This window comes from Pimephales promelas, chromosome 21, assembly GCF_988280905.1.
Source record: "Pimephales promelas chromosome 21, fPimPro1.hap1.1, whole genome shotgun sequence".
Taxonomy (NCBI): domain Eukaryota; kingdom Metazoa; phylum Chordata; class Actinopteri; order Cypriniformes; family Leuciscidae; genus Pimephales; species Pimephales promelas.
Genome location: NC_142789.1, coordinates 8,518,865 through 8,543,872, shown reverse-complemented (window position 1 = coordinate 8,543,872; position 25,008 = coordinate 8,518,865). Strand labels below are relative to the sequence as shown.

The 25,008-nt window shown below is 37.7% G+C and overlaps 3 protein-coding genes across 3 annotated transcripts in view; 2 read left to right on the top strand and 1 right to left on the bottom strand.

The window, feature by feature from the left end:
- ctbs (chitobiase, di-N-acetyl-) overlaps window positions 1-10,975 on the top strand; it is a gene marked incomplete at its 5' end in the record, with an annotated part of 46,607 nt that extends 35,632 nt beyond the window's left edge. The window contains 5 exons of the mRNA XM_039653587.2: window positions 6,707-6,915; window positions 7,002-7,173; window positions 7,282-7,379; window positions 10,282-10,443; window positions 10,636-10,975. Coding sequence (XP_039509521.2) covers window positions 6,707-6,915; window positions 7,002-7,173; window positions 7,282-7,379; window positions 10,282-10,443; window positions 10,636-10,839 — 845 coding nt within the window. The remainder of the gene's footprint in view (window positions 1-6,706; window positions 6,916-7,001; window positions 7,174-7,281; window positions 7,380-10,281; window positions 10,444-10,635) is intronic.
- A 435-nt stretch (window positions 10,976-11,410) lies between these two features.
- Window positions 11,411-25,008, bottom strand: part of spata1 (spermatogenesis associated 1) — a 37,453-nt gene continuing 23,855 nt past the window's right edge. The window contains 2 exon segments of the mRNA XM_089125361.1: window positions 11,411-11,696; window positions 11,775-11,873. Coding sequence (XP_088981487.1) covers window positions 11,625-11,696; window positions 11,775-11,873 — 171 coding nt within the window. The 3' untranslated portion in view covers window positions 11,411-11,624.
- Window positions 14,469-17,559, top strand: LOC120464205 (uncharacterized). Its single transcript, XM_039653588.2, has 3 exons — window positions 14,469-16,044; window positions 16,172-16,251; window positions 16,408-17,559. The coding sequence occupies exons 1-3, from the start codon at window positions 16,042-16,044 to the stop codon at window positions 17,369-17,371; spliced, it is 1,047 nt and encodes a 348-aa protein (XP_039509522.1). The 5' UTR covers window positions 14,469-16,041; the 3' UTR covers window positions 17,372-17,559.

The window sequence follows — 25,008 nt, the reverse complement described above, 5'->3', positions numbered from 1 at the left end:
CAATTGTGCTCACACAAAATGAGACCTGAAGAATGATGAGAACACTCGTGAACACGTGTTCACACAGAACATGACAACATGAAAGCACACAGCTAGTGTAAAACACAAGCTGTGTGCTACACAGCACAAGACAGAACATGACATGAAAGCACGCGGCCGATGTAACCAACCATGTGCTACACAATACACAACCAGTGTTGGTCAAGTTACTTGGAAATAGTAATTAGTTACTGATTACTGATTACTTCTCCAAGAAAGTAATCCAATTACTTTACTGATTACTTATTTTCAAAAGTAATTAGTTACTTTACTAGTTACTTTACTAAGTTACTTTTCAAAAACATAATGCACGACCTGGATACGCTAAAGCATAGACCTTTCAGCCTAATTCTATTCTTTCTGCATATTCCATCATCTAAAATGTAATCAAATTAAACATTCTCTTTTTTAAAACTTGTTTTATTTGTTTCAATATTTTAACTTTATGCACATTGCATCAAGCAAAAATTAAATTAAATGCAACAGTCTCAGACTAGAAGAAAATTGATGAACATTTAACATTTAGATATTTTCTGCACATTCCACCATTTTAATGAAAAAGACAGCCCTTCTTCTGTTAATATAAATTTCTACATATTCCAGCATATAAAATAAATATATTTTGTAAAATCCTTCATTTGAATAGATGTAAAAATAAAATAAATCATGAAAGTCGCTCCTGACTATATTACAGTTTATTAACACTTACGTCTTTTAACAGTAAATTGCAGAGAGGAGTAAAAATTAGTTGATCAAAACAGAAAATGCTGTTGCATGCGGTATTTTGGCTTCAAGTTTTTTTTATTTGTTGTTGTTGGTTTTTTTTTTCGGAGTTAAACAGTCAGCATGTAGCCGCAGCGGTCATGTCAGATGGGGGAGTTTCACATTCCTGTACCGGCTTGCTGCTTTACGTGTGAGGCTGTCTCGTGACATGCTTGCTCAGATTTGAGGTAGAATTTTGACATTCTCCAACGGGGGTCCTGTTTCCAGATCAGGATGCTCTCTTACAAGGGCGTAGATTACGCGGGGGACGCGGGGGACGTGTCCCCCCCACATTTTATAAAATGTACATTTGTCCCCCGCACTTTTTCATAGGGGAAGTGTTCACGACATGTTGAGGTTTTCGCGAGCCAATGTGTATTTATAGATACAGATTTAAAATTCAAAGAGAAAAGATCGCCTATCTACTGTATCTACACGTGACTTTCACGTTGCCATGGTAATCAGTCACTCGCGCTCGTGCATCACCACACGCCCGTGCTCGCACCCGCACTGAATCCATCGTCGAAGGTCGAAAGGAATTCAAAACGGCGAAAAACACTTCACACTTTTTTTCGCAAAAAAGTCAAGAACTGTAAGTTGTAATGTGGTATCCGAATTTGGTTGCTCATTGTCATTGATGAATAACTTTGCCTAATTTTCTGCCATTATCTAACTTATTTGCTTGAATCATGCAGTGTTGTACTTGTAACATGTGTACATGATGTTTACCATATAATAAGGGAACACTTTACAATTAGATTAAAAAAGTTTGTAGACAAACGTTAAGTTTTCTTTAAAAAGCCTAACCAGAAAGTTTGAAGAAGTTTTAAAAGCATGAAGTTTGAATGTTTTCAATATGAATGACATTTTTGGTTAAGTAAGACAGACAGACAGACAGACAGACAGACAGACAGACAGACAGACAGACAGACAGACAGATAGATAGATAGATAGATAGATAACTAATGAAACCTTATTGTAAAGTGTTACCATTCAATAAATGCAGTATGCAATTGTATGCATTAATGTTCTGATTTAGGTCTTAATTTATAGGGTTCAATAATATTATTGCACTAATTTAATGTTTTTTTTCTTCTTCTGTGTTGTCAAGATTGATCAAGAAACAGGGAGCCTAGGGTTGTCAGGTCAGAAAGAGGATGACACTCAAAAAAAAAGAAAGAAAATTCACAGGTGAAAGTAATAGACTGGCTTTTAAAAAAAGCTTGAATCATGCAGTGTTGTACTTGTAACATGTGTACATGATGTATACCATATAATAAGGTAACACTTTACAATTTGATTAAAAAGGTTTGTAGACAAACGTTAAGTTTTCTTTAAAAAGCCTACCAGAAAGTTTGAAAAGCATGAAGTTGGAATGTTTTCAATATGAAAGACAGTTTTGGTTAAGTAAAACAGATATATAAATAAGATAGATAGATAGATAGATAGATAGATAGATAGATAGATAGATAGCTAATGAAACCTTATTGTAAAGTGTTACCATTCAATATAAATGCAGTATGCAATTGTAAAAAAAAGGTATAATGCTTGACATTCTGTCCCCCTCACTTTTGAAATGATTGCTACGCCCCTCAAGTCTCTCTCTTGCTCTCCTCGCGCGCGATACGAAGTTTGGACTTTGGAACACAGTCTCGCATGCGCGCTCGCTCTAGATTCCGGGAGATTTTAACTAATTTGCGGTATAACTAGTCAATCACAAATGTGGCTCAACGGTTAGATTTATAGATAAACTCATCTTTCAGGGATTTGACCGACGGGATTGACACTTCAGCGCGAGAAATCGGGGGTGTGTCGTGTGAGCGTGTGTGAGAGTTGGCAGCTCGGCTGCTCTCTCCCGCGCTCTAGTCGTCTCTCACTGATGTCGCGGCGCTCATACATCATTTTTATTCACGCACGACTCATGTCACGAGACAGTCTGACTAAACAAAATCACGGTTAACTAACGCAGTAACGCAGGCTGTTTACGGGGAAGTAACGGTAATCTAATTACTGTTTTTTCAATTGTAATCCCTTACTTTACTCGTTACTAGAAAAAAGTAATTGGATTACAGTAACGCGTTACTGCCCATCAGTGTACACAACACACTGAACAGAGCGAACACGACAAGACAGAACGCTAACGTTACGCATGAGTACGACCATAAGGTCATCCTGTGCACTCACAACCGAAAACAAACACGCGGAGAATGCATGTCCGAATCCCAACACAAAAGTGAAACCAAACTAGCAGATGTGCTGTGATTCAAACACCACGCCTGCACATGTAACAAGACACCTGACATCGACGGAAGAAATGTGGGAATTAGGTTGAACTGTGAAATATCTGATGAAAATTGCAAATACTAAGAAATATGTTACAACAGCTCGTCTTTCGAGTAAAATACACACAAAATCCGCGACGAGACTGAGCTCGAAGTCTTTAAACTAGCTTCCGCGTCAGCGTTTTTTTTATTGGGTGAAATCGCTGTCAATCAAAAGGAGATGCAATCCTCCAATCATCACGCGGACGCCCGGGCGCCAGGCCAGCCCACTTCCCCATTCACCCCAGAGACGCCCGGCGTCCGTGGGCGGGACATAATCGCAGCATTTATCCAATGACCGTCTAGTTTAACAGCACTGAAAAAAACTGTTCAAAGCAGCCCCATTGAAGTCAATGGAGGCCGAGCTTCAACGGGGAAATGCCATAGGAAAATGCATGCACTGTGATGCGCTACAGGTATGCATGAGAAGGAGATCAAGTCAGCCGACCTGCTATTTGTAGCTTATTCTGAACGAACTCATCTTCGAGATTACCGTGTTCTAACGCATTTTTACTCAATAAAATGTTAAGACAATAGTACACATTTGACCATTATTTTTTTGACATTATAGGGGAAGCTGAGCTTCCCTTGCAGTCTTAAAGAAATCTCCACTGGTTTATACCAGTGTTTTGACCGCGAACGACTAATGTTAGGTACAGATATTAGACAAAAAGACGACGTCTCATGTTATATGTTGACAAACTGCACATAGAAACATTGTTCGCGATGTCTGCCGTCAGATATTCCCGTCTCGTCATTAACATGCAAGTTAGCACGTATTTGTTAAAGGGGACATGAAACGTCCATATTTTCGCACTGGTAGTGCTAGTAACGTTAGCTACAGCCTACATATACTAGGAAAAAGTGTCTCCGCTCTGACATCTTTCAGGGAAAGCATCGCCGCTTCCACACGTCTAACTCCCGGCACAGCATGGTAAACGTGCGCGCCGGTGATGCAGAATTGACCACGCAATACATGCTCAAGATCAACCTCTTGACAACAGATGGACTCTGACACGGAGGGCATCGCAGGACAACAGCCACACTGACACCTGGTAAGTTAGCGTTGCAAACCCGCTCTCCGCCCCAAACCACCACTGATTGTTCAACATAGCAACGTAACTTACATGGTGTTGACGAGACGGGAATCTCTGACGGCAGACATCGCGAACAATGTTTCTATGTGCAGTTTGTCAACATATAACATGAGACGTCGTCTTTTTGTCTAATATCTGTACCTAACATTAGTCGTTCGCGGTCAAAACACTGGTATAAACACAGTTTGATGTCGCGATTTTCAATGCCCAGAGCCTGTTAAACTTGAGCCAACCAACCCCGTGACGTCAACTGCACAATGGCGGCGCCCTGGCGGCGAAAGATACAAAGTTTTTTTCTTTTTTTCTTCTAAATGTTTACATTTGTAATGTTTCTTATATAATTGTTGATTATATTGGAAATCCATCTTGTAAATCATGTAAACTTGATTCACCGCTTCATTTCCCCTTTAAATATACAAGTTTGATAAAAATGGTCATTTTAGAAGAAAATTTCAAATGGCATTTAGAGGCTTTTGCATCTGAACTCTTCATATGTTATGATGAGGGAAGGATGAAGCGGAGAGGGAATCCAAACGCAAGCACTTTAATAATCCACCAAACAAATAAAACAGGATAAACAAAGAACAGGGAACTCAAAACAGCATAACATTAAACAACGACCGACACCCAACAACTGAAGCACAGAGGTTTAAATACACAGACAAACAAGCTCAAGAAGGGAACAAGGGGGCGTGGCAAATCAGAAACACCTGGGGAAACTAATCAACAAGAAAAACTACAAAGGACTACAAAACATAGCACGGAAAAGGAAATAACTAAAGTCCACACAAGACAAGGAAAACACATGACAGGAATCGTGTGTGTGTATATATATATATATATGTATGTGTATATATATATATGTATATATATGTATGTATATATATGTATATGTGTGTATATATATATATATATATATATATGCCAGTAGTTTACCATTTACTTCAGTCAAGGACAAGATCAAGAAACTAATAATACTGTATGCTGCATGTTGCTTTATATAAAAGGCAGAGACTGTGTCGTTGCTGATCGAGTGAAAATCACTTTTTTAAAAAACTTTTTTTAAAAGTGGACTGAAATGAAATAAGTTCACAGTAATAATATGCTCACATTATTAGCATATTAAAAATATTAGTTTATAAAATTAATGGCAGTTGGCCAATTAAAGGCAGTTGGCTTTTGCTAAAAAATTAGTTAATCTTTTAGTTTTAATTTAGTAACATACTGTAAAGTAGATTACAGTAAAGAACTGTACAATTAAATGTAAATTACTGGTAACATTTTACCATTAATTTACAGGTTAAAGTGTTACTGTGTACATTTCAAATCATAAAATGTTTAAGTTTTTTTAACATGTCTTGCGCTTACCCTTGCAAAACCCACTACCATGATGTTGGAGTATTGTGCGTTATTGCCAGGCATTTTCGGTAACGTTTCCTTTTACAGTACAGTACTTACAGTGTACTTGCCTAGAAAGTACTGGCTAATATAAGGTAAGTACATGGAACAGGGGAAGTTTCGGGGTTAGTACTAGTTATTACCCAGTAATTGTAGTTACTAAAATAAGTACATAGTATTTACATGGGTAACTGGACTGTAAAAGGAAGCGTTACCAGATTTTCTATAGTTGTTGTTATAGTGTAATACACTATTGCGTTTGGTTTCTTATTGCCCCAATTCAAAACAGCCACTCAAGTCAAGTCAAGTCACATTTATTTATATAGCGCTTTTCACAATACAGATTGTATCAAAGCAGCTTCACAGTGATAACATGTAAGTAGCACAACACAGATCAACAACATTGCTAAACACTAAATAAATAACCCCAACTGAGCAAGCTCAAAGCAAGCCAAAAGCAAGGCGACAGTGGCAAGGAACCAAACTCCATCAGATTGGATGGAGAAAAAACCTTGGGAGAACCCAGGCTCAGTCGGGGGCCAGTTCTCCTCTGGCTTACATTCATATCGTTTAAATATAAATATTAAATATAAATATTGTTTATGAATCAAACGGCGCCATAACATATCGCAGGCGTTGAGTCGTCTCATCACAGGCGTTGGGGCATCCGAAATCCCCGTGAGAGGCTGGACACAAAACTGGACCTGACGAACGCCATTTTTCTCGGGACAAGCGTCCCGAGATAACAGCAGAAAGGCAGATGGGAAATAATTCATCATTCAATAATCCACTCACTATTATCTATAATATTCTAGTCTTTAGATATGGCCTGGGTCCTGTCTATGGGATTATTTTTTTACTTGTTTTGTTGTTTTATGCTTAAATCAAAACTCTTAAAAATAATAACACTCCTATTCTCAAGAAGCCAATTCATTTGGGGTATCATTCTTGCCTTTAGCAGAAAGCGTAATATATGTGCCAACGTTCAATACTTAAGGTTGGGGGTTTCACTAACCCAAATTATGAGCCGTAATAAATGTGACTTGATCACTGATCAAATTGACATGATTAATTAAATATTCTTCACAGGAGATGTGCCACTCTCAGATATTGTGGATCCAGTAAATAGGACAGCTTGGATACAGGCAAAGGTCAAGTTGGCAAAGAGTCAGTTTATGGATGGAATAAACCTAGACGTTGAGCAGGCGGTGCAGACCGGTTCCCCTGAGTACTATGCTTTGACAGCCCTCGTCAAGGAAACTACTGAAATTTTCCACACAAAGATCCCAGGCTCTCAGGTAAAACAGCACATCTGACAATGATGTCATATAGGCACTTTCAAAGCCCCTGAGATACAGTACTGTCTATTCATCTTGACTCATAGGTATCATTTGATGTGGCTTGGTCGCCCAAATGCATCGATGAGCGTTGCTATGATTACGTGGCCATTGCCGATTCATGCGATTTCTTGTTTGTTATGTCCTATGATGAGCAAAGCCAGATCTGGGGTGATTGTATAGCCATGGCCAATAGCCCCTTCAATCAGACATTGACAGGTAAGTGATTTAAAAATAAAAAATTAGTCCATTTGGCTTTTGAAAAAGTTATGTTTTTAAGTTTCCATTTCAAAATGCACACTTAAAGTCAAGAAATATATCTTTCAGCCTATGATCAATACATCAGCATGAACATAGACTCAAAGAAACTTGTGATGGGTGTTCCATGGTATGGTTATGACTACAGCTGCCTACATTTTTCAGTGGTAAGCAATTTATTTTCAATATTTTCAGTACTTTATTGAAAATGATATGCAGTATTAAGGCTTTTCGATATAGAAAATGCAATGCTTCTTCCAAACACTGCTCAGCTTGTTGTGCTTGGATTGACCAGAGCGGTCAGTCATAATTCCTCTGAGTAGCCACTGTGATTTGCTTATCACTTCTCTTTGAATGTAGCATTCATTTCTAAATACTCGTAAACAACCATCCTTGTTTTGGCACCAGTTCATCTTCTGCACCTTCTGTTACGTTTTGGCTGAAGCAGAGGAGGAAGCAGGATCAAAGTGCAGAAGTCTTTTATTAAATAAACTCAAAACTTCACAAATTCAGACTCTGGAACAGAACAACCACCATAGTGTAACAATGAGAACTTACAAAGACTGAACTAAACACAGGCCAGCTTAATAAGATAATAAGGGGGTGTGGCTAATAAGAAACACCTGGGGAGACTAATCAATATTAAATATAACAAGGGACTGAACAAAAATGGAACAAGACTGGTTGTAAACATCACAGCTGCAGCGATTGTGATTTTTCACCACTGATGTCGAAATTGTTCGAAACTTAGGTTGTACAAAAGTGCATGACTTTTATAGTTGTTTTTTTATTGTGAGGTTTGTACGTTTTTTACATCCTAGATCATATGACCATTGTGCCATTTCGCAGGACTAGATTAGGACTTCTGTTGAGACTGGATTGGGCCTAACAAACACATAAAAGTATATTCTGAAGTATTGTTAATTTTGAATAGTTGTGGTTGACCAACATTGTTTTTTTGATGCCAATGCCGATATCTTAGAGAGCAGGGTGGCTGATGGCCGATATACTTATATATATACATATACACACACACATATATATATATATATATATATATATATATATATATATATATATATAAAATGGAGGAGTTAATATTGTGCCATAATTAAACAAACAAGTCCAGCTTTTGCAAAGGAAAATTCGACTCTCAAACAAAAAGAAAGCTATGTGCAAGCTCAAAGGTCAATTTGAGAGAAAATGCAGTGGAGTAACACATATGCATTGTGTTTATAGCCAATATAAATAAATAAGTCTAGATAATATTTCACAAAAAATACAAACCATCCTACAAATTGCATGTAACCTTTGAACAAATACCAAATCTTGTGCATACAAATGCATATCTGTCTGTTATGATTGTGAGACAATTTTTATGAGATCTCTTGGTTCGGACAAGGACGGTATACTGTAAATACATTTCCACAGGAGGGACAGAAAGCTCTCGGACTAAATCTAAAATATCTTAAACTGTGTTTCAAGATGAATGGAAGTCTTATGGGCTTGGAACGACATGAGGGTCATTAATGACATAATTTTCATTTGTTGGCTAACTATCCCTTATATGAGCAGCTGTGCTCATTATCGACATGGATTTTTCCCACATGAATCTCAATAGTTATGAAGGTTTTTTTTTTCTCCATTCTGTCTTCGATAGAGCTTGGGTTCCTTGCAACTGTTGCCTCTGGCTTGCTTAGATAGTGGACACTTAATATTCAACAATATTATTGCTCTGACTACACTGACTATTGGAAGAGAACTGAACTGAGCTGGACGATGACATCACCGTTTTCTGCAGAGATGCTTTATAGCCAAATTGGACTAATTTAAAGGGTTAGTTCACCCAAAAATGAAAATTAAGTCATTAATTACTCACCCCCATGCTGTACCAACCCCGTAAGACCTTCGTTCGTCTTCGGAACACAAATGAAGATATTTTTGATTAAATATGAGAGCTGTATAACTACCACATTGGCTCCTAAAGGACTGCCTCTTGACGGCCCAAAAAGTCAATGAAGAAAATGTTTAAATATCCCAAGTGACTACCGTGGCTCAACTATATGTTTATCAAGCGACGCGAATACTTTTTGTGCGAAAAAACAAACAAAAATAACGAGTTTATTCGACTATTTCTTTTCTTCCTTGTAGGCCAGAACGAGACTTCCTTAGATTTCCACGACGCATGCGCGAGATTTGCGATCTGCTCACACCAGCTTACACTACTTCAGATCGCAATTCTCGCGCATGCGTCGTGGAAATCTAAGGAAGTCTCGTTCTGGCCTACAAGGAAGAAAAGAAATAGTCGAATAAACTCGTTATTTTTGTTTGTTTTTTCGCACAAAAAGTATTCGCGTCGCGTGATAAACATATAGTTGAGCCACGGTAGTCACTTGGGATATTTAAACATTTTCTTCATTGACTTTCTGGGCCGTCAAGAGGCAGTCCTTTAGGAGCCAATGTGGTAGTTATACAGCTCTCAAATTTAATCAACAATATCTTCATTTGTGTTCCGAAGACGAACGAAGGTCTTACGGGGTTGGTACAGCATGGGGGTGAGTAATTAATGACTTAATTTTCATTTTTGGGTGAACTAACCCTTTAATAAATGATGATCTTTATAACAGAACTGAATCATTCGATGACTTCAGCTGAACAAAAGACACTTTTTTTTTTTCTTTTTAGAGCTGCTTTACAGCCAAATTGAACTCTGTTTGAATCATTATTTTCCTGTTGATCACCGTAAAGCTGTTTTAAAACAATGTGTTGTACAAAGCACTGTAAAATCAAAGGTGACTTGACATAAAATCTGTGAACGCATCTGTTAACACACTTTCTGGTTATATTGGCCATATTTTCTGATGGCGAATATTGCAGCCTATTCAAATAATAAATCATAATTCATCATAATGCAATAGTTAAAACGTTTTTGTTATATTATATATAATGTATGTGTGTGTTATAGAAAAGTTATTACAACAATAATTTAATGTAGATTAGACAATAGAACAGAGAAGTCATAATTGCTTTAACTGTTATTCTGTTTGACACTCTTTGTTATTCTAACAGGACGGAATATGTACAATTCCAAAAGTGCCATTCAGAGGGGCTCCATGTAGTGATGCATCCGGCAAACAAATTCCCTACAGCATCATGATGAAACAGATCAACAGCTCAATATCAGGAAGACTGTGGGATGAGAACCAGCGAGCTCCATATTATAATTACAAGGTACAGTATCAATTCTAGATGTTTTATCACAATATTTAATACAGTATAAAATGCACCTTTTCAAACATAATGCAATTCCAGTGATCAGTTTTTATTCATCTTAATGCGAGGGATATTGAGTTTATATTAGTCAATGTATTTTAGACAGACATGTTATATTTTCCATAAAATGCATATGATTTTTATTTACAGGACACAGAAGGCAAGGTCCATCAGGTGTGGTATGATGACCCAGAAAGTATTGCTCTAAAAGCTACCTATGTGTCACAGCATGGTCTGAAAGGAATCGGGATGTGGAACGGAAATCTCCTGGACTACAGCAGTGATCCAATCGCCCAGCAACAGACTGTGGACATGTGGAACGCACTAATACCCAAAGTACACAGGGTCTTATAGGATTCTGCTGTCTCTTGTTGTCCATATTCACACAAGGTTTGAGTGAAAGAAGAAGTGCTTACCATAAATATTTGTCATATTTATGATTAATTTGATTGTTGTATCATAAACCAAATAAATAACACATTCCTTGTCAGCAAGCCTACTAAAACTTTATATTTAATTGACATTGGCATATTTATTGATCATTGTAACCATTTGCATGAACATAATTTCCCAAATGTAATACTGCAAATGATCCTAAATCAGCATAATATCAAGCAATATGTTTGTTTTTCTTGACAGCTCATTTCTCTGAGACTTCTGTTTTGTGGTAATTTTTACAAATTATAAAAAACAATGATTTGTGTGACTATGTTAAAGGTGAAGTATGTAATTTTTTTGCATGTTAAAATGGGTTTTAACATGCAAAAAAATTACATACTTCACCTTTAACATAGTTATTACAATTAATTATAAGTCCTAGAGTTAACCATCTCAGAGGACAGGGGACATGTTCTGGAAACTCATTATTTAGTTCATTTGGTGTCATGAATGGTGCAGAAATTACATACTTCATGTTTAAACAGCCTTAACTCAGGAAGCAGATATAGCATTTATACTGTACATTACACAAATTTCAAAACAATGTCTTTCAAATCTCAATACAATGTTTTGTGCTTTATGTAAATGTAAAAAACGTGTTTTACACATCATTTCTTCATTTCAGTGAAGGCTGAATTTGCAACAAATCTAATTTCTAAGAAATCTACTGTTAAGCACATAGATGTGCATTCTGTGTTTCTTTAAATCTGAGCTCTCTTTTGCATCAGTTCTGCTCTCAGGGCCGGTAGTTCTGCAGCAGCTTGCTTTCTCAACTAGACAAATAAAGAAAAATAAATAAATAAAGTGTTGAAACTAACAACAGAATTAACCAGGACATGTCTGTTTAGTACCTTGATCTCTGTAGTCAGTTTCATTTTAGCATCATCCACTTGTTTCCTCAGATTATCAATTTCACTGCACTCCGTCATTATCTGGATTATCAGATCATTCTGTAAATACAAAGCACAATGTTTTTGCTTTAATTGACCAAAATATAAACCCTCCATAGGACTAATTATGAAATCCCCTCTAAATTAAGGCTAATTTAATATACAATTAATCTACATCTGACCTTTGACCTTTTTTTAGTATGCTATAACTGATAATGGGTCTCATTCATGAAACCTTTGTAAATATACAAGTAAATATGAGAGTGATTTGCCCGTAAAGAGACCTTCCCGAAAACTCTTCTCCTGATTCACAAATACTTCATTAACGTCAGATGCGATAGTGAAATGTGTTTGTTAATTGGGTTTTATGACGAGGTCGGTGAGGATCGGAAAAATCTTACATTTATGTGCAAACTTTGCCCGTCGATAAAATAATTATTGTCTGTGTTTGTATATGGGCTGTGGCAATAGTAATAATAAAACAAAAGCTCGCAACATATGAAAAAAAAGAACTATTCCGCAAACAGCAAGTGACGTCGTTGACCGTTGATTACTCTTCTGCGCATGCGGGTCACTTCTGGGTCATTTCACGTTCACACAGGAGATCACAAAAGGTCGCATTTAATTGGAAATGTGAACGGCCTTGCAAAAAAATCTAATTTTTTCAAAAAATCGGAATTGAGCATTAAGTGTGAACATAGCCTTAGAAATGAAGAATTATTAGGCAGTATTTTACTGAAATAAGAGAACATGTTTAAAGGTGCATTGCGCAACATTTCATGTTAAAAATAGCCGTTTTCTAACCCATACATGCTTAAACAATCGCCTGATGGGCTGAATGAGCCCTTCTCTGATCACTGAGATCGCCTCTATAATCCTGTACAGTAAAATAAATAAGAGGGATTCAGGCTCGAATCTGAGACTGGCCGTGACGTCATGCGCGTTCACGCTCGCCTGGCTATGTGCCAATGTCTTGCAGGTAGTGTATTCGCCGCCATTCTCCGTATCAGAGAAGACAACTCGAGCGACACAACTTTAGTCAACTTTCCACAAAAGTAGAAGATGGATTCAAAGGGGCTGTTTAGCCTGCACCTGGGGCCTGATGTATAAACGCTGCGTACGCACAAAATGGCCTTAGAAATATGCATACGCATTTTTCCACACACATATCGGGATTTATAAAAAATAAACTTGGCGTAAATAAGTGCGCATGTTGTGCCCCTGTTAAAAGGGAAATAGAAAGATATGACACGGACACGATGTGTCTTCAGTCAAGTCCAATGTTGTAATGCATTTACCATGAACAGCATAATATATATTTACTCAGTATCACATTTAACCATGTAATTTTCTCTTTACACGACATAATAATGTCCCTCTAAGAATTACACAATAAAAAAAAACATCAGCTGGTCAGTAATGACTCCTTATTACAAAATATCTGAGTCAATCTTTAAAGTTAGTTACCCAAAAATATATCAAAGCATTTTTACAGCATCTTAAAACAACATTGGCAAATTACCTTGAAAAAGTACATTAATAAAACAGACTGTTTAAACAAGAGATTTAACTTAACCCTGTAAATTACTTGGAAAATACAAAGAGCACAATAGAATATTCTGTAATGCTAAATACTACTGTTTTATAGTCATTCATTCAGAATACACATTTTAACATCAGTAGTAACGTTGCACTTAACACAGAAAGTATATTGCCTCTTCACATTAAACACTATTTTTGTATAAACTTTAACAATAATACTTTTACCTTTTTTCTACAATATAAAACAAATACACAGAGAAAATGGCGGCGCCTGCACTTTTACATTAGCACCACGCTTATAATCTCGGGCCATGTGACATAGTTATCATACAGGCAACACTGGATCAACACTTCACGGTTAGCCTGCTAAATGTGCATATATCAATTACTATAAACTATAAATGTACTCCCTACATGTTCCCTATGGTATTAGACACTTCGTTCGTGTCTAATCGTTCAAACATATTACAGCCCACTTTCTTACCTGTTAAAAGGGAAATAGAAAGATATGACACGGACACAATGTGGCTTCAGTCAAGTCCAATGTTGTAATGGACGAATGTAAGCCGCGCGTTCCGTACACAGGCTGAACAAGGCATAAGCAATTGTTCACAGATCCTCTGATCACAAACCGGAACTTAAAGGGTTAGTTCACCCAAAAATGAAAATTAAGTCATTAATTACTCACCCCCATGCTGTACCAACCCCGTAAGACCTTCGTTCGTCTTCGGAACACAAATGAAGATATTTTTGATTAAATTTGAGAGCTGTATAACTACCACATTGGCTCCTAAAGGACTGCCTCTTGACGGCCCAGAAAGTCAAAGAAGAAAATGTTTAAATATCCCAAGTGACTACCGTGGCTCAACTATATGTTTATCAAGCGACGCGAATACTTTTTGTGCGAAAAAACAAACAAAAATAACGAGTTTATTCGACTATTTCTTTTCTTCCTTGTAGGCCAGAACGAGACTTCCTTAGATTTCCACGACGCATGCGCGAGAATTGCGATCTGAAGTAGTGTAAGCTGGTGTGAGCAGATCGCAAATCTCGTGCATGCGTCGTGGAAATCTAAGGAAGTCTCGTTCTGGCCTACAAGGAAGAAAAGAAATAGTCGAATAAACTCGTTATTTTTGTTTGTTTTTTCGCACAAAAAGTGTTCTGGCCTACAAGGAAGAAAAGAAATAGTCGAATAAACTCGTTATTTTTGTTTGTTTTTTCGCACAAAAAGTATTCGCTAAATGTGCATATCAATTACTATAAACTATAAATGTACTCCCTACATGTTCCCTATGGTATTAGACACTTATATAAATCGTTCAAACATATTACAGCCCACTTTCTTACCTGTTAAAAGGGAAATAGAAAGATATGACACGGACACGATGTGGCTTCAGTCAAGTCCAATGTTGTAATGGACGAATGTAAGCCGCGCGTTCCGTACACAGGCTGAACAAGGCATAAGCAATGGACTATGTGCACGTTAGCATATGCTAGTTCCGGCTGCGAAACCGATATGGGGTGTCTAGTTTCCGGTAGCCTGATGGACGACGTAGAAGATTTAAATTTCTCCAGATGTCTTGGACATTTGCCAGATATTACAGTCGATGATGTCCATCGACTGGTTAGTGATTTTTCTCCAGCTCCCCAGAGCAAGAGAGAGAAGGGGTTTAAATATTACATCTCTCAGTATTTGCATAATTTTGAAGGTAAGTCACAACAACATCCATGTTACATGCTCAAGCTATGCTATGTGGTAACTGCTATGTTATCTCTCTCTATATATATATCCTGGTTAAAGGGTATAATAATAATAAATAATTAGTACCCTAAAAACTTCCGTCTAGTTGTCATGGATACGCAACCATGGGTGCGGTGACAAAAAAGCAGATGTGAAATATCGTTTACTTTTTCAAAATGCAGCAGAGCCTGGCTCCACCCAAATATGTGTGAAAAGTCTGTTGATTGACTTGACTATGAACAAACGAACATAGTTTTAGATAAATGTATTTAGATAGCTAAGCTTTAGATAGCTTGACAACAATATGTTCCTATAAGTTGCTAATTATTATACTTACCAACTAACTTGCATGTTATTCTATTGATAACTTGCTATTACTGTTATTTTTCTGCAGTGTCTGAGAAAGATCAGGTCTCAGGAGAGGTGGTGGTCAGGGCAGAGTGCTTCAGGTCCATGAGGAAAGCTGAGAAACCTCATAAGCTCAGAGTATGGTTACAGTCAGCAGCAGTGTGAAATTGTTCAGTGTACAAATACTAGTAGGCCTAATGTTGGGTAGGGTATTGTTAGACTGTAAGGTATTGATGGACGTAGGGTATTATAATTTTTTCTAGGATCATGTCAGGCTGTTGTTATGTTAAGGGGGTGTTCAGACAGGCTTTTTTTTCATTTTATTTTATTTTTTTAGAAATGAGTAATACTGTCAATGGATATGCATTGTTTACATTAAATACATTGTTATGTTTTACTTAATAGGTTGTCCTAAAAGATTTGCAGCCTGTGCAACTACTGCACTTCTGCTGCACCTGCAAGGCTGGGAAAGCTTTATGCAACCATTGTGTAGCTCTTCTGTTTCAATCTGCACATTATTCACAATTGAAACTCCAAGTTGTTCCCCCAATATTAAGTTGCACTGAAGGTGAACAACAGTGGCATAAGCCTAGAGTTATGGTGAGTTCAATCAATCAAACTTTATTTATAAAGCGCTTTTCATAAATACATTGTACCTGCTTTACAGTGGATTAAAAAAATACTACTTTCCTACATTCGCTATTTATTTTTCACTATATTGACATAGGGGATAAAGCCGGGCCCTGTTGACAAGATGGCTGTGATCTCAGCCAAACCGAAAACAAGAAAGACCGCAGAGGGAGTGCGGTAAGTGCTCCAATTTTATTATTAATTCTGATGACCTGTCACTGTACTGGTTATTGCATTCTATTTCCAGAATGCTCTTCCCCTCAAGCAAAATGTATTACTCTGTTGCAGATTTTTAGCGTGTGTGTGTGTGTGTGTGTGTTTTCTAACATACAGGAATAAACTGTACAAAGGCCTTCATGGGGAACTTCCTGACCTCTCAGTTCTTCGGGTGTCTGAGGTGTTCAATAATTTTGCTGATGCTGACCTCCCTATGATCTGCAGCATGGGAATAAGTGAGGATATCCCACTTGTGGACTCACTGTTCGGCAAGGTGCAACATGGAAGTCCCCTTTCTTATCAGCAACCTGCCAAAGAGAAAGCAAAGGCTTTTCATGATGCTCCACCTCCCCCATCATTGCCACTGCAAGGCTACAGACTTGAACCATCAGAGTGCATGTTCGTCTGTTCCAGGAAGCAACAGCTGCACATGAAAAGTCTTGAGGCTACCCTGGAATTGGCCCAGAAGATTGAATGTGCTACGCGAGAGCAGAGTTTGTGTGCCGATTGGTACAATGTACGGAAACCCCGGGTGACTGCATCTCGTTTTAGAGAGATCTGCCATGTGGGCAAGGCCTCTGAAGAGGGACTTGCTGAACGCATTCTTAGAGGTACTCATCAGACAGGGCCTATGAAAAGGGGTTTGGAGTTGGAGGCAGATGCGATCTGGGAATATTGCCAGATAAAACGTGTGAACCACTACAAATGTGGGTTTGTGGTACAACCGGATGCACCATGGATTGGTGCCTCACCAGATGGGGTTGTTTTTGACCCCTTGGAGCAGCCTCAGTTTGGCCTTGTGGAAATAAAATGTCCAAACATTCCAAATTATGTAGACGCACCTTATCTCAAGGTCATCAATGGCTCATTGCAGCTCAAACCAACTCATGCCTATTATTGGCAAGTTCAGGGACAGCTACTTGTCACCGGTATGAGTTGGTGCGAGTATGTCGTCTCCGCTCAAGATGATGTTTTCATACAAAGAATACAGAGGGATGAGAGTATGATGGAAAAAATGAAGCGTGGGATAGATAAGTTCTACTTTCATGTGTACATGGACAAATACCTGGCAGTGGCGTAAATTGGTTGCTTGTCATGCACATTTTTACAGAAGACTCCTTTAAATCTGTTATTATCTTGCATAATTACCTTGATCATTTCTCATATAAATGTTCATTTGTGCCTTTGTATGCATTGTTATTGAAGGGCAGTGACACTTTCATGTTAACCATTTATGAAATTGAAGTTTGTCAAATACAGATCACTTGAAATCTATTATGTGTGTTTGCTTTCTGATGAACAGAGAAATGGTCTTTGAATTTTTACAAAATCTATCAAATAGAATCAGAATTTATTTATAAAGCACCTTATAACAACGCTCAGGTTGACCAAAGTGCTTTACAAGTGTGAAACCCACAAAAACAGAAGGAAAAAAAGAAGCTAGTTTAAATGAATGGGTCTTCTAAAAAAAAAAATCTATCACAGTCAACAGGAAGCACAAAGAACAAAGCTGTAGACAACACTGTAAAAGTAAAGCAGTTTTATTCGCAGAGTAACAGCAAATCATTTCCAAAACTCTATGAGTATTGTTAAACATCCTGTGATGTGTTATTGACCTTTATTTTGCCAGGAGTGTGGTGTCAAAGTTCATTATAGAATGGATAAGGAAATCGGCCACCAGAAAATCAGACCAGCCATTTCTTGACCAGGGGTCCGGACTGATAATTAGTGAGAAGACATGCAACAGTAAAAAGTTGGTTTATATTCCCACAAATGGAGAGAGGGATGACCGTGTCAAAAAGTTTGTTCTCTTTGACCCTCCTAATGAGCCTCTCGACGTGGACTCTCAGACGTGCAATGGCCTGGGTTCTGAGGACGTCCACCTCTGACATTTGATCCTGTTTGGACATAAAAGCTGGGCGATGCACTTTCCCGGAAACTAGCTCATCTATCAGAAATCCCTTGTCTACCATAACTTCCATGTCAGGTGTTAAGAGGGAGGTGATGCCGGAGAGGCGAAAAATCTCCTTGTCACTGATGGAGCCTTCAAAAAGTGCCGACACAAATGTCAATGCTCCATGGGGGGACATGCCAATAAGCGCTTTGAATGTACAGTGCGATTTGTATGAAGAAAATACCTCACTTTGGAGCAGAAGGGAGGAAGGGGTTTGACACCTCATTTCTGTGCAGTCAAGGATGACCTGGGTGTTTTCAAAAGTCCCATGGAAATCTGTGGGGCAGTTTGCTCTTACTGATTCGCTTGTCATCCATATCGAGAGAGATCCAAGTAAAGTATATAGAAAGTTGGACCACGTCACAACTATTCGACTCACTGTAGCTCTGTGGATGTTGAACTTGTGAGCAAGTTCCCTTTGTGTACAGCCGGTTGATAGATAGTTAAGGAAAAGGAAGAGCTCGTCAATTGGCAGCAATTTCTGGGGAAAATAGTTACTATATTATTAATAGATAGAAACACTATACATCAAAGATAAAATACACAAACGGTGTAAAAGGTGATTAAAATATGCAGTGCATGTGGGGGTGTATGAAATCTAAAAATTGGAAACTTTAGTTGCTTGCGCAGACAACAAGAGTGCCAGAGCAAGCAAAAAACAAAACACAGCTAACAGTGTAAAATGTGCAGTATACTGTTAGTATATGTTTATTGTAGAACTTACTGTTGATCTGTTCATAGGGCTCTCAGTGGATGTACTGGTGGAAAGGTTCTTCTGACCACTGGTGACTCTCACCATTCTGCTCGTTGCCTCTTGGATTAGATTCCAAAAGGCCATGAAATGCTCATATGATGGAAATCTGCACAAACAGCACATATCATATAGTTTTTCTATTAATGGCATTCAGATTACATTGAAACATTCTAAAGTTGTGAACATGGAATCTAGCCTTGTTTTCTCTAGATCTGTTAATTATATTTCCTTCATTATATTATATTCTTCTTTACTGAAACAGTCAGACACTCACCACATACGCATTGTATGGAACTGCAAAAATCCATACTAGCCAAACTATTATAAAGCTATCGTGAAACTTTAAAGCTAATCACATCACCGGCTGCTGGTGATACGTTTTTTATTGCCTCGTCAGCGGAAATGAGGCTGACTTTGTTGGAAGGATAGATCTGTCCCGTGACATGTATGTAAATATTCATAAAATATGTATTATTTACAGAACAAAGAAAAGAAAATACACCAAATATGTGTGAATTCTCTGATTTCTTACCTGGTATAGTACCGAAAGTCATCAGGTGATGTGGCAAACCGCTGCAACCCAAATCTCTCCAAATGATGCGACTCGAGCTGCGTTGTGAGCTCCTCGATCTGCCTTGACATGTTCTCAAATTTCATCCGGTCGACCACGATGAAAGAGCTGCCTGTGTAATCGTGGTCTTGCATCAGGGGTGTCGGAGCCAACTCAGCACAACCAGAGATAGGTGTGTTTTCATCCACCTCAGTCACCATGTCCACGGTGGAGTCATCCTCTAGAGCGCGGTACAAAGCCTGGATTGCTCGAGGGCGGCGCTCCCAAACTCCGGGTCGCTGGGTTTTTTTAGTGTAATTATTCCAACCGAACAAGGATGGAACTGCCTTAGGTCGAAGACAACGCTTTCCAGAAGAAGATATTACTATCTCTTCTTGCTCAAAATGCCGACTGCACACTCTGGAGTTGGTAGTGGGGGTGAAACCTTCCCTTCTGATTTTAACAAGCCACTGGGCGCGTAAATTAAGTTCCTTTGGGAAACTGTGGAAGCTCAAGGTTGTGTTGAATCTCCCCCCGGCGGTACATAGTGGCACGCAGCAATGGTGATTATTACCACCGACTGCCCTTTGAAAAGTGAATCGGGTTTTTTTATGTTTTAGGTCCATTGCGAACGATTAAACTAACTTAACGCCGGTCCACTGATGTAAACAAGACGGCAACCGGAAACAAAGTACCCAACTTCCGCCCTCAAGCCGGAAGTTAGCATTTTTCTCGTGCACATAGTCAATTGTTACTTCACAAACCGGAACTTAAACTTACAGCAAAAGAAAGTGAAACGTATATAAACAAGCAAACACAGCATATTGTGAATTAAAGTACACTACCCAAAAATGTTATAGAAGTTAAATAAGCATTTTAAAAACATATTGTCTTTTTTTATCCTATTTAGCTCCTTGACTCGCAAAGCAATGGATCAATGATCTACCGATCATACATGTACTTTCCCCTCTCGTTTTATAAAGAAATGAATTAAATATTTTAACCAAACAGTGCAGCAATGCAATGACTTAAACATTTTAACTTTAACCTTAAGATATAAAATAAAGATTTTTAACTTGCACCTTTTTATAAACAATATTATTTATCTTTTAACTTGCATCAACCCATTCAATGTATCATTACTACATCAATTTTATCATCCTTACACGCACCGTAAGGATGCTCTTGGCCATGCGTAGCTACGCACTCTTTTAGAAGAGTATTGGTTTTAGCGACACCGATGGTGAGTTGGAGTCAAATGTCTTTTTGCTCACTATTAGACAGAGAATTTAAAGAAAATTATACATCTACAGAAATATAATACAAATATAATTTCACAAACCTATCATCACTTGAAGCAAACATCCATCCCTTCTTAAATGACCGGCCGTTTAGTGAAACTGACGCACATTATAGCCTATAATCTTACGGCAGATGGAGTAAAACCTTAAATCTTCATTATGAGTCCAAATCATAAATAGAGTGCATGGTCTCAATAATAGTTTAAATAAATAAAAGAATGATTTAAACTATGTTTTACTTCTGATATAATCATTTAGATTAAATATGCCATTCTCATTAATGGAGTTAAACACTTAAACTACATGAAATCATTACTGAGAAGTTACCAAAAATTATATTCAATAAATAGAAATGGACCTATTTGTTGTGGATGCAATGCTTTTGAACACTTTCCATCTGGCATGCTGTGTTTAAATGTTTTAACTGATAGCTCATAAGATTGTATGAGAAAATTGTTTCGTGCAAATAATGCACAACCTATCTGTTTCCATTAAAATATAAATCAATTAAAAATACTTTTTGGCCAGTGGAAAAGATTGAGAAAAACTTTCTCTGAAATGTAGCCTATTTAACACTGTGGTGAGCAGGACGGCCGAGGGACGTGAGAGAAAGTCGCGAGGCCGGTGGTGCGATTGCTAATGAGCAGCACCTGTGAAGCACACCGGTCTTGCATCTCTCACGAAGGAGCGGAGCCATAAAGGGGGAGCGACGGAGTGGATGATCGAGAGAGGAGCAGGCCTGCTTTTGTTTGTATATTTTATTTGGTAAGCCAGCAGTCGTCCGTGAGGGGCTGCTGGCAGGTAATTTATTTGTTTATTTTGTTTAAATAAAGTTTTATTTTATTATTATGATCCGGTTGCCTCCTTCTTCCCTGAACCTTGTTACAAACACTATTTGATTTATTCATTCAAAAACAAGGCAAGGATAGGCTACTAAAAAAATATGTTTGTAATAATGTGACGGCACATTCGCATTTCATATTTTCCTAACGTCTTGTACCGTTAAACTTGGTGTCACGTGGATGAATAGTCATATGCAAATGATATGCAGATGAGGATATGCATAGTAAAACTAGGCGTTGTAATCTCCATATATACATAGCCTACATATCACATGTAATCTGCCCATCTGCTCACTTATTTAACTATTTTTACCTTTATTATTATTATTTAAAAGGTTACTTTTATCTTTATTATGAAATATTACTTGTACTTATCCACGGGCCTTGCAATTGCCCCATGGGGATAAATAAAGTTTTTTGAAATTGAATTGAAATATATGGTTATTTCGGGGAGGAGACGCACGTGCACAGAATCTCCCGCTGAATGGGATTTATAAAGTGAATTCTGCGCAGGTTCTGGTGTACGAACGGTTTTATAAATCTGAAAACGTTTGTGTGTACGCAAATTCTGCCTTATGTTCGTGCGCACACTTTAAGGATGAAATCTACGCAAAGTTTTATACATGAGGCCCCAGGTCACTTCATGCGTTTTCTGTGATCAGATACCTTTTCGATCGTGAAAAGACCAGGGGCCTCATGTATAAACGTTGCGTACGCACAAAATGGGCATAGAAATATGCGTACGCATTTTTCCACGTGCACATCGGGATTTATAAAAAATAAACTTGGCGTAAATAAGTGCGCACCGTAAGGATGCTCTTGACCGTGCGTACGCACTCTTTTAGAAGATTATGGGTTTTGGCGACACCGATGGTGAGCTGGAGTCAAATGTCTTTTTGCTTACTATTAGACAGAGAATCTAAAGAAAATTATACATCTACAGAAAGATAATACAAATATAATTTCACAAACCTATCATCACTTGAAGCAAACATCCATCCCTTCTTAAATGACCGCGCCAGCACGCGCGTTGGGCCGTTTGGTGAAACTGACGCACATATAGCCTATAATCTAACGGCAGATGGAGTAAAACCGTAAATCTTCATTATGAGTCCAAATCATAAATACAGTCCATATTCACAATAATAGTTTAAATAAATAAAAGAATGGTACTATGTTTTACTTCTGATATAAACATTTAGATTAAATATGCCATTCTCATTAATGGAGTTAAACTCTTAAACTACATGAAATCATTACTGAGAAGTTACAATATATATATATATATATATATATATATATATATATATATATATATATATATATTCAATAAATAGAAATAGACCTATTTGTTGTGGATACATTGCTTTTGAACACTTTTCTTCTGGCATGCTGTGTTTTAATGTTTTAACTATTGTCTGAGAAAACTGTTTCGTGCAAATAATGCACAACCATGTCTATCTCTTCCATTAAAATCTCTTCCATTATCCATTAAAATATAAATCAATTAAAAATACTATTTGGCCAGTGGAAAAGATTGAGAAAAACTTTCTCTGAAATGTATTTAACACTATTTGATTTATTCATTCAAAAACAAGGCAAGGATATAGGCTACAAAAAAAAATGTTTGTAATAATGTGAAGGCACATCCGCATTTCATATTTTCCTAACGTCTTGTACCGTTAAACTTGGTATCAAGTGGATGAATAATCATATGCAAATGATATGCAGATGAGGATATGCATAGTAAAACTAGGCGTTGTAATCTCCATATATGGTTATTTCGGGGAGGAGACGAACGTGCGCATAATCTCCCGCTGACTGGGATTTATAAAGTGAATTCTGCGCAGGTTCTGGCGTACGAACGGTTTTATAAATCTGAAAACTTTTGTGCGTACGCAAATTCTGCCTTATGTGCGTACGCACACTTTAAGGATGAAATCTACGCAAAGTTTTATGCATGAGGCCCCAGGGGCCTCATGTATCAACACTGCGTACGTACAAAAACACGGCGTACGCCAGCTTTCACGTTCACGGCCAGATGTACTAACAGTGAAATTAACGGAAGAAGAATGTGCGTTCCTCCAAGTAGACTTCATGTCTGGCATACGTACATTTGCCTTGATTTGTCCGTTGGCGACTCCTAGGGGCAATAAAGTGAAGTGGCAAACATTACACTACGAATTATCGCACCACCAGCTGTCAGATATTGCTTAATGATATGTCAAATAATGTATCAATTACAAATTATGTCACACGAGTCTTATATTAAAATATTCTATGCAATTAAGTAAGAACATAAAGCATGTGCAAACCCGTCTAGCAATGGCAGCGTTGGCTTTACTAGGAAATAAAAAATAAACTTCATTATTTCGGTCAGTAAAGGTAAAAAAAAAGAAAGTTATATTTTTATTCAGCCAGCCAGGACATATTGAATTTGTTTAAAAGTGCCCGTACATGCATTTATAATGTTACAAAAGATTATAAGATTTCTATATGTGTTTGATTTAAGTTTTTATTCATTAAAGAATCCTGAAAATACTATATCACGGTTTCCATGAAAATATGAAGCAGAAGGACAGCTGTTTTCAACACTGATAATAATCATAAATGTTTCTTGATCATCAAATCATCATATTAGAGTGATTTCCGAAGGATCACGTGACACTGAAGACGAGTAATGATGCTGAAAATTCAGCTTTGATCACAGGAATAAATTACACTTTCACATATATTCACATAGAAAACATTTTCAGTGGAATTTCATTTCTTGCAGGTTTCTTTAGCCATTTCCTTGCAGGTTTCTTTTGCCAAATTGGACTATTACCATATTTAAATTAATTTAATTGAGGGAGGAGACTGGGTGGGGCGTTGTGCTCGTGCATGTGCGCTCAATTTTACGTTAATTGGGATGTACAAAGAGAATATGCGTGGGATCCTTCGTACGCAGACATTCATACATCTGGTTTTTTTTGTGCGTACGCACATTTACAGCTTTGATCGTACGCTATGTTTTAGTATGAATTCAACGCAAGTCTTTGTACATGAGGCCCCTGGGGCCTCATGTATCAACACTGCGTACGTACAAAAACACGGCGTACGCCAGCTTTCACGTTCACGGCCAGATGTACTAACAGTGAAATTAACGGAAGAATGTGCGTTCCTCCAAGTAAACTTCATGTCTGGCGTACGTACATTTGCCTTGATTTGTCCGTTGGCGACTCCTAGAGGCAATAAGGTGAAGTGGCAAACATTACACTACGAATTGTTCTATCGCACCACCAGCTGTCAGATATTGCTTAATGATATGTCAAATA

Excerpts from the sequence above, each read along its gene's own strand:
- LOC120464205 (XM_039653588.2), top strand. Across the intron at positions 16,252-16,407 it reads AAGACCGCAGAGGGAGTGCG|GAATAAACTGTACAAAGGCC; the intron begins GTAAGTGCTCCA and ends TCTAACATACAG.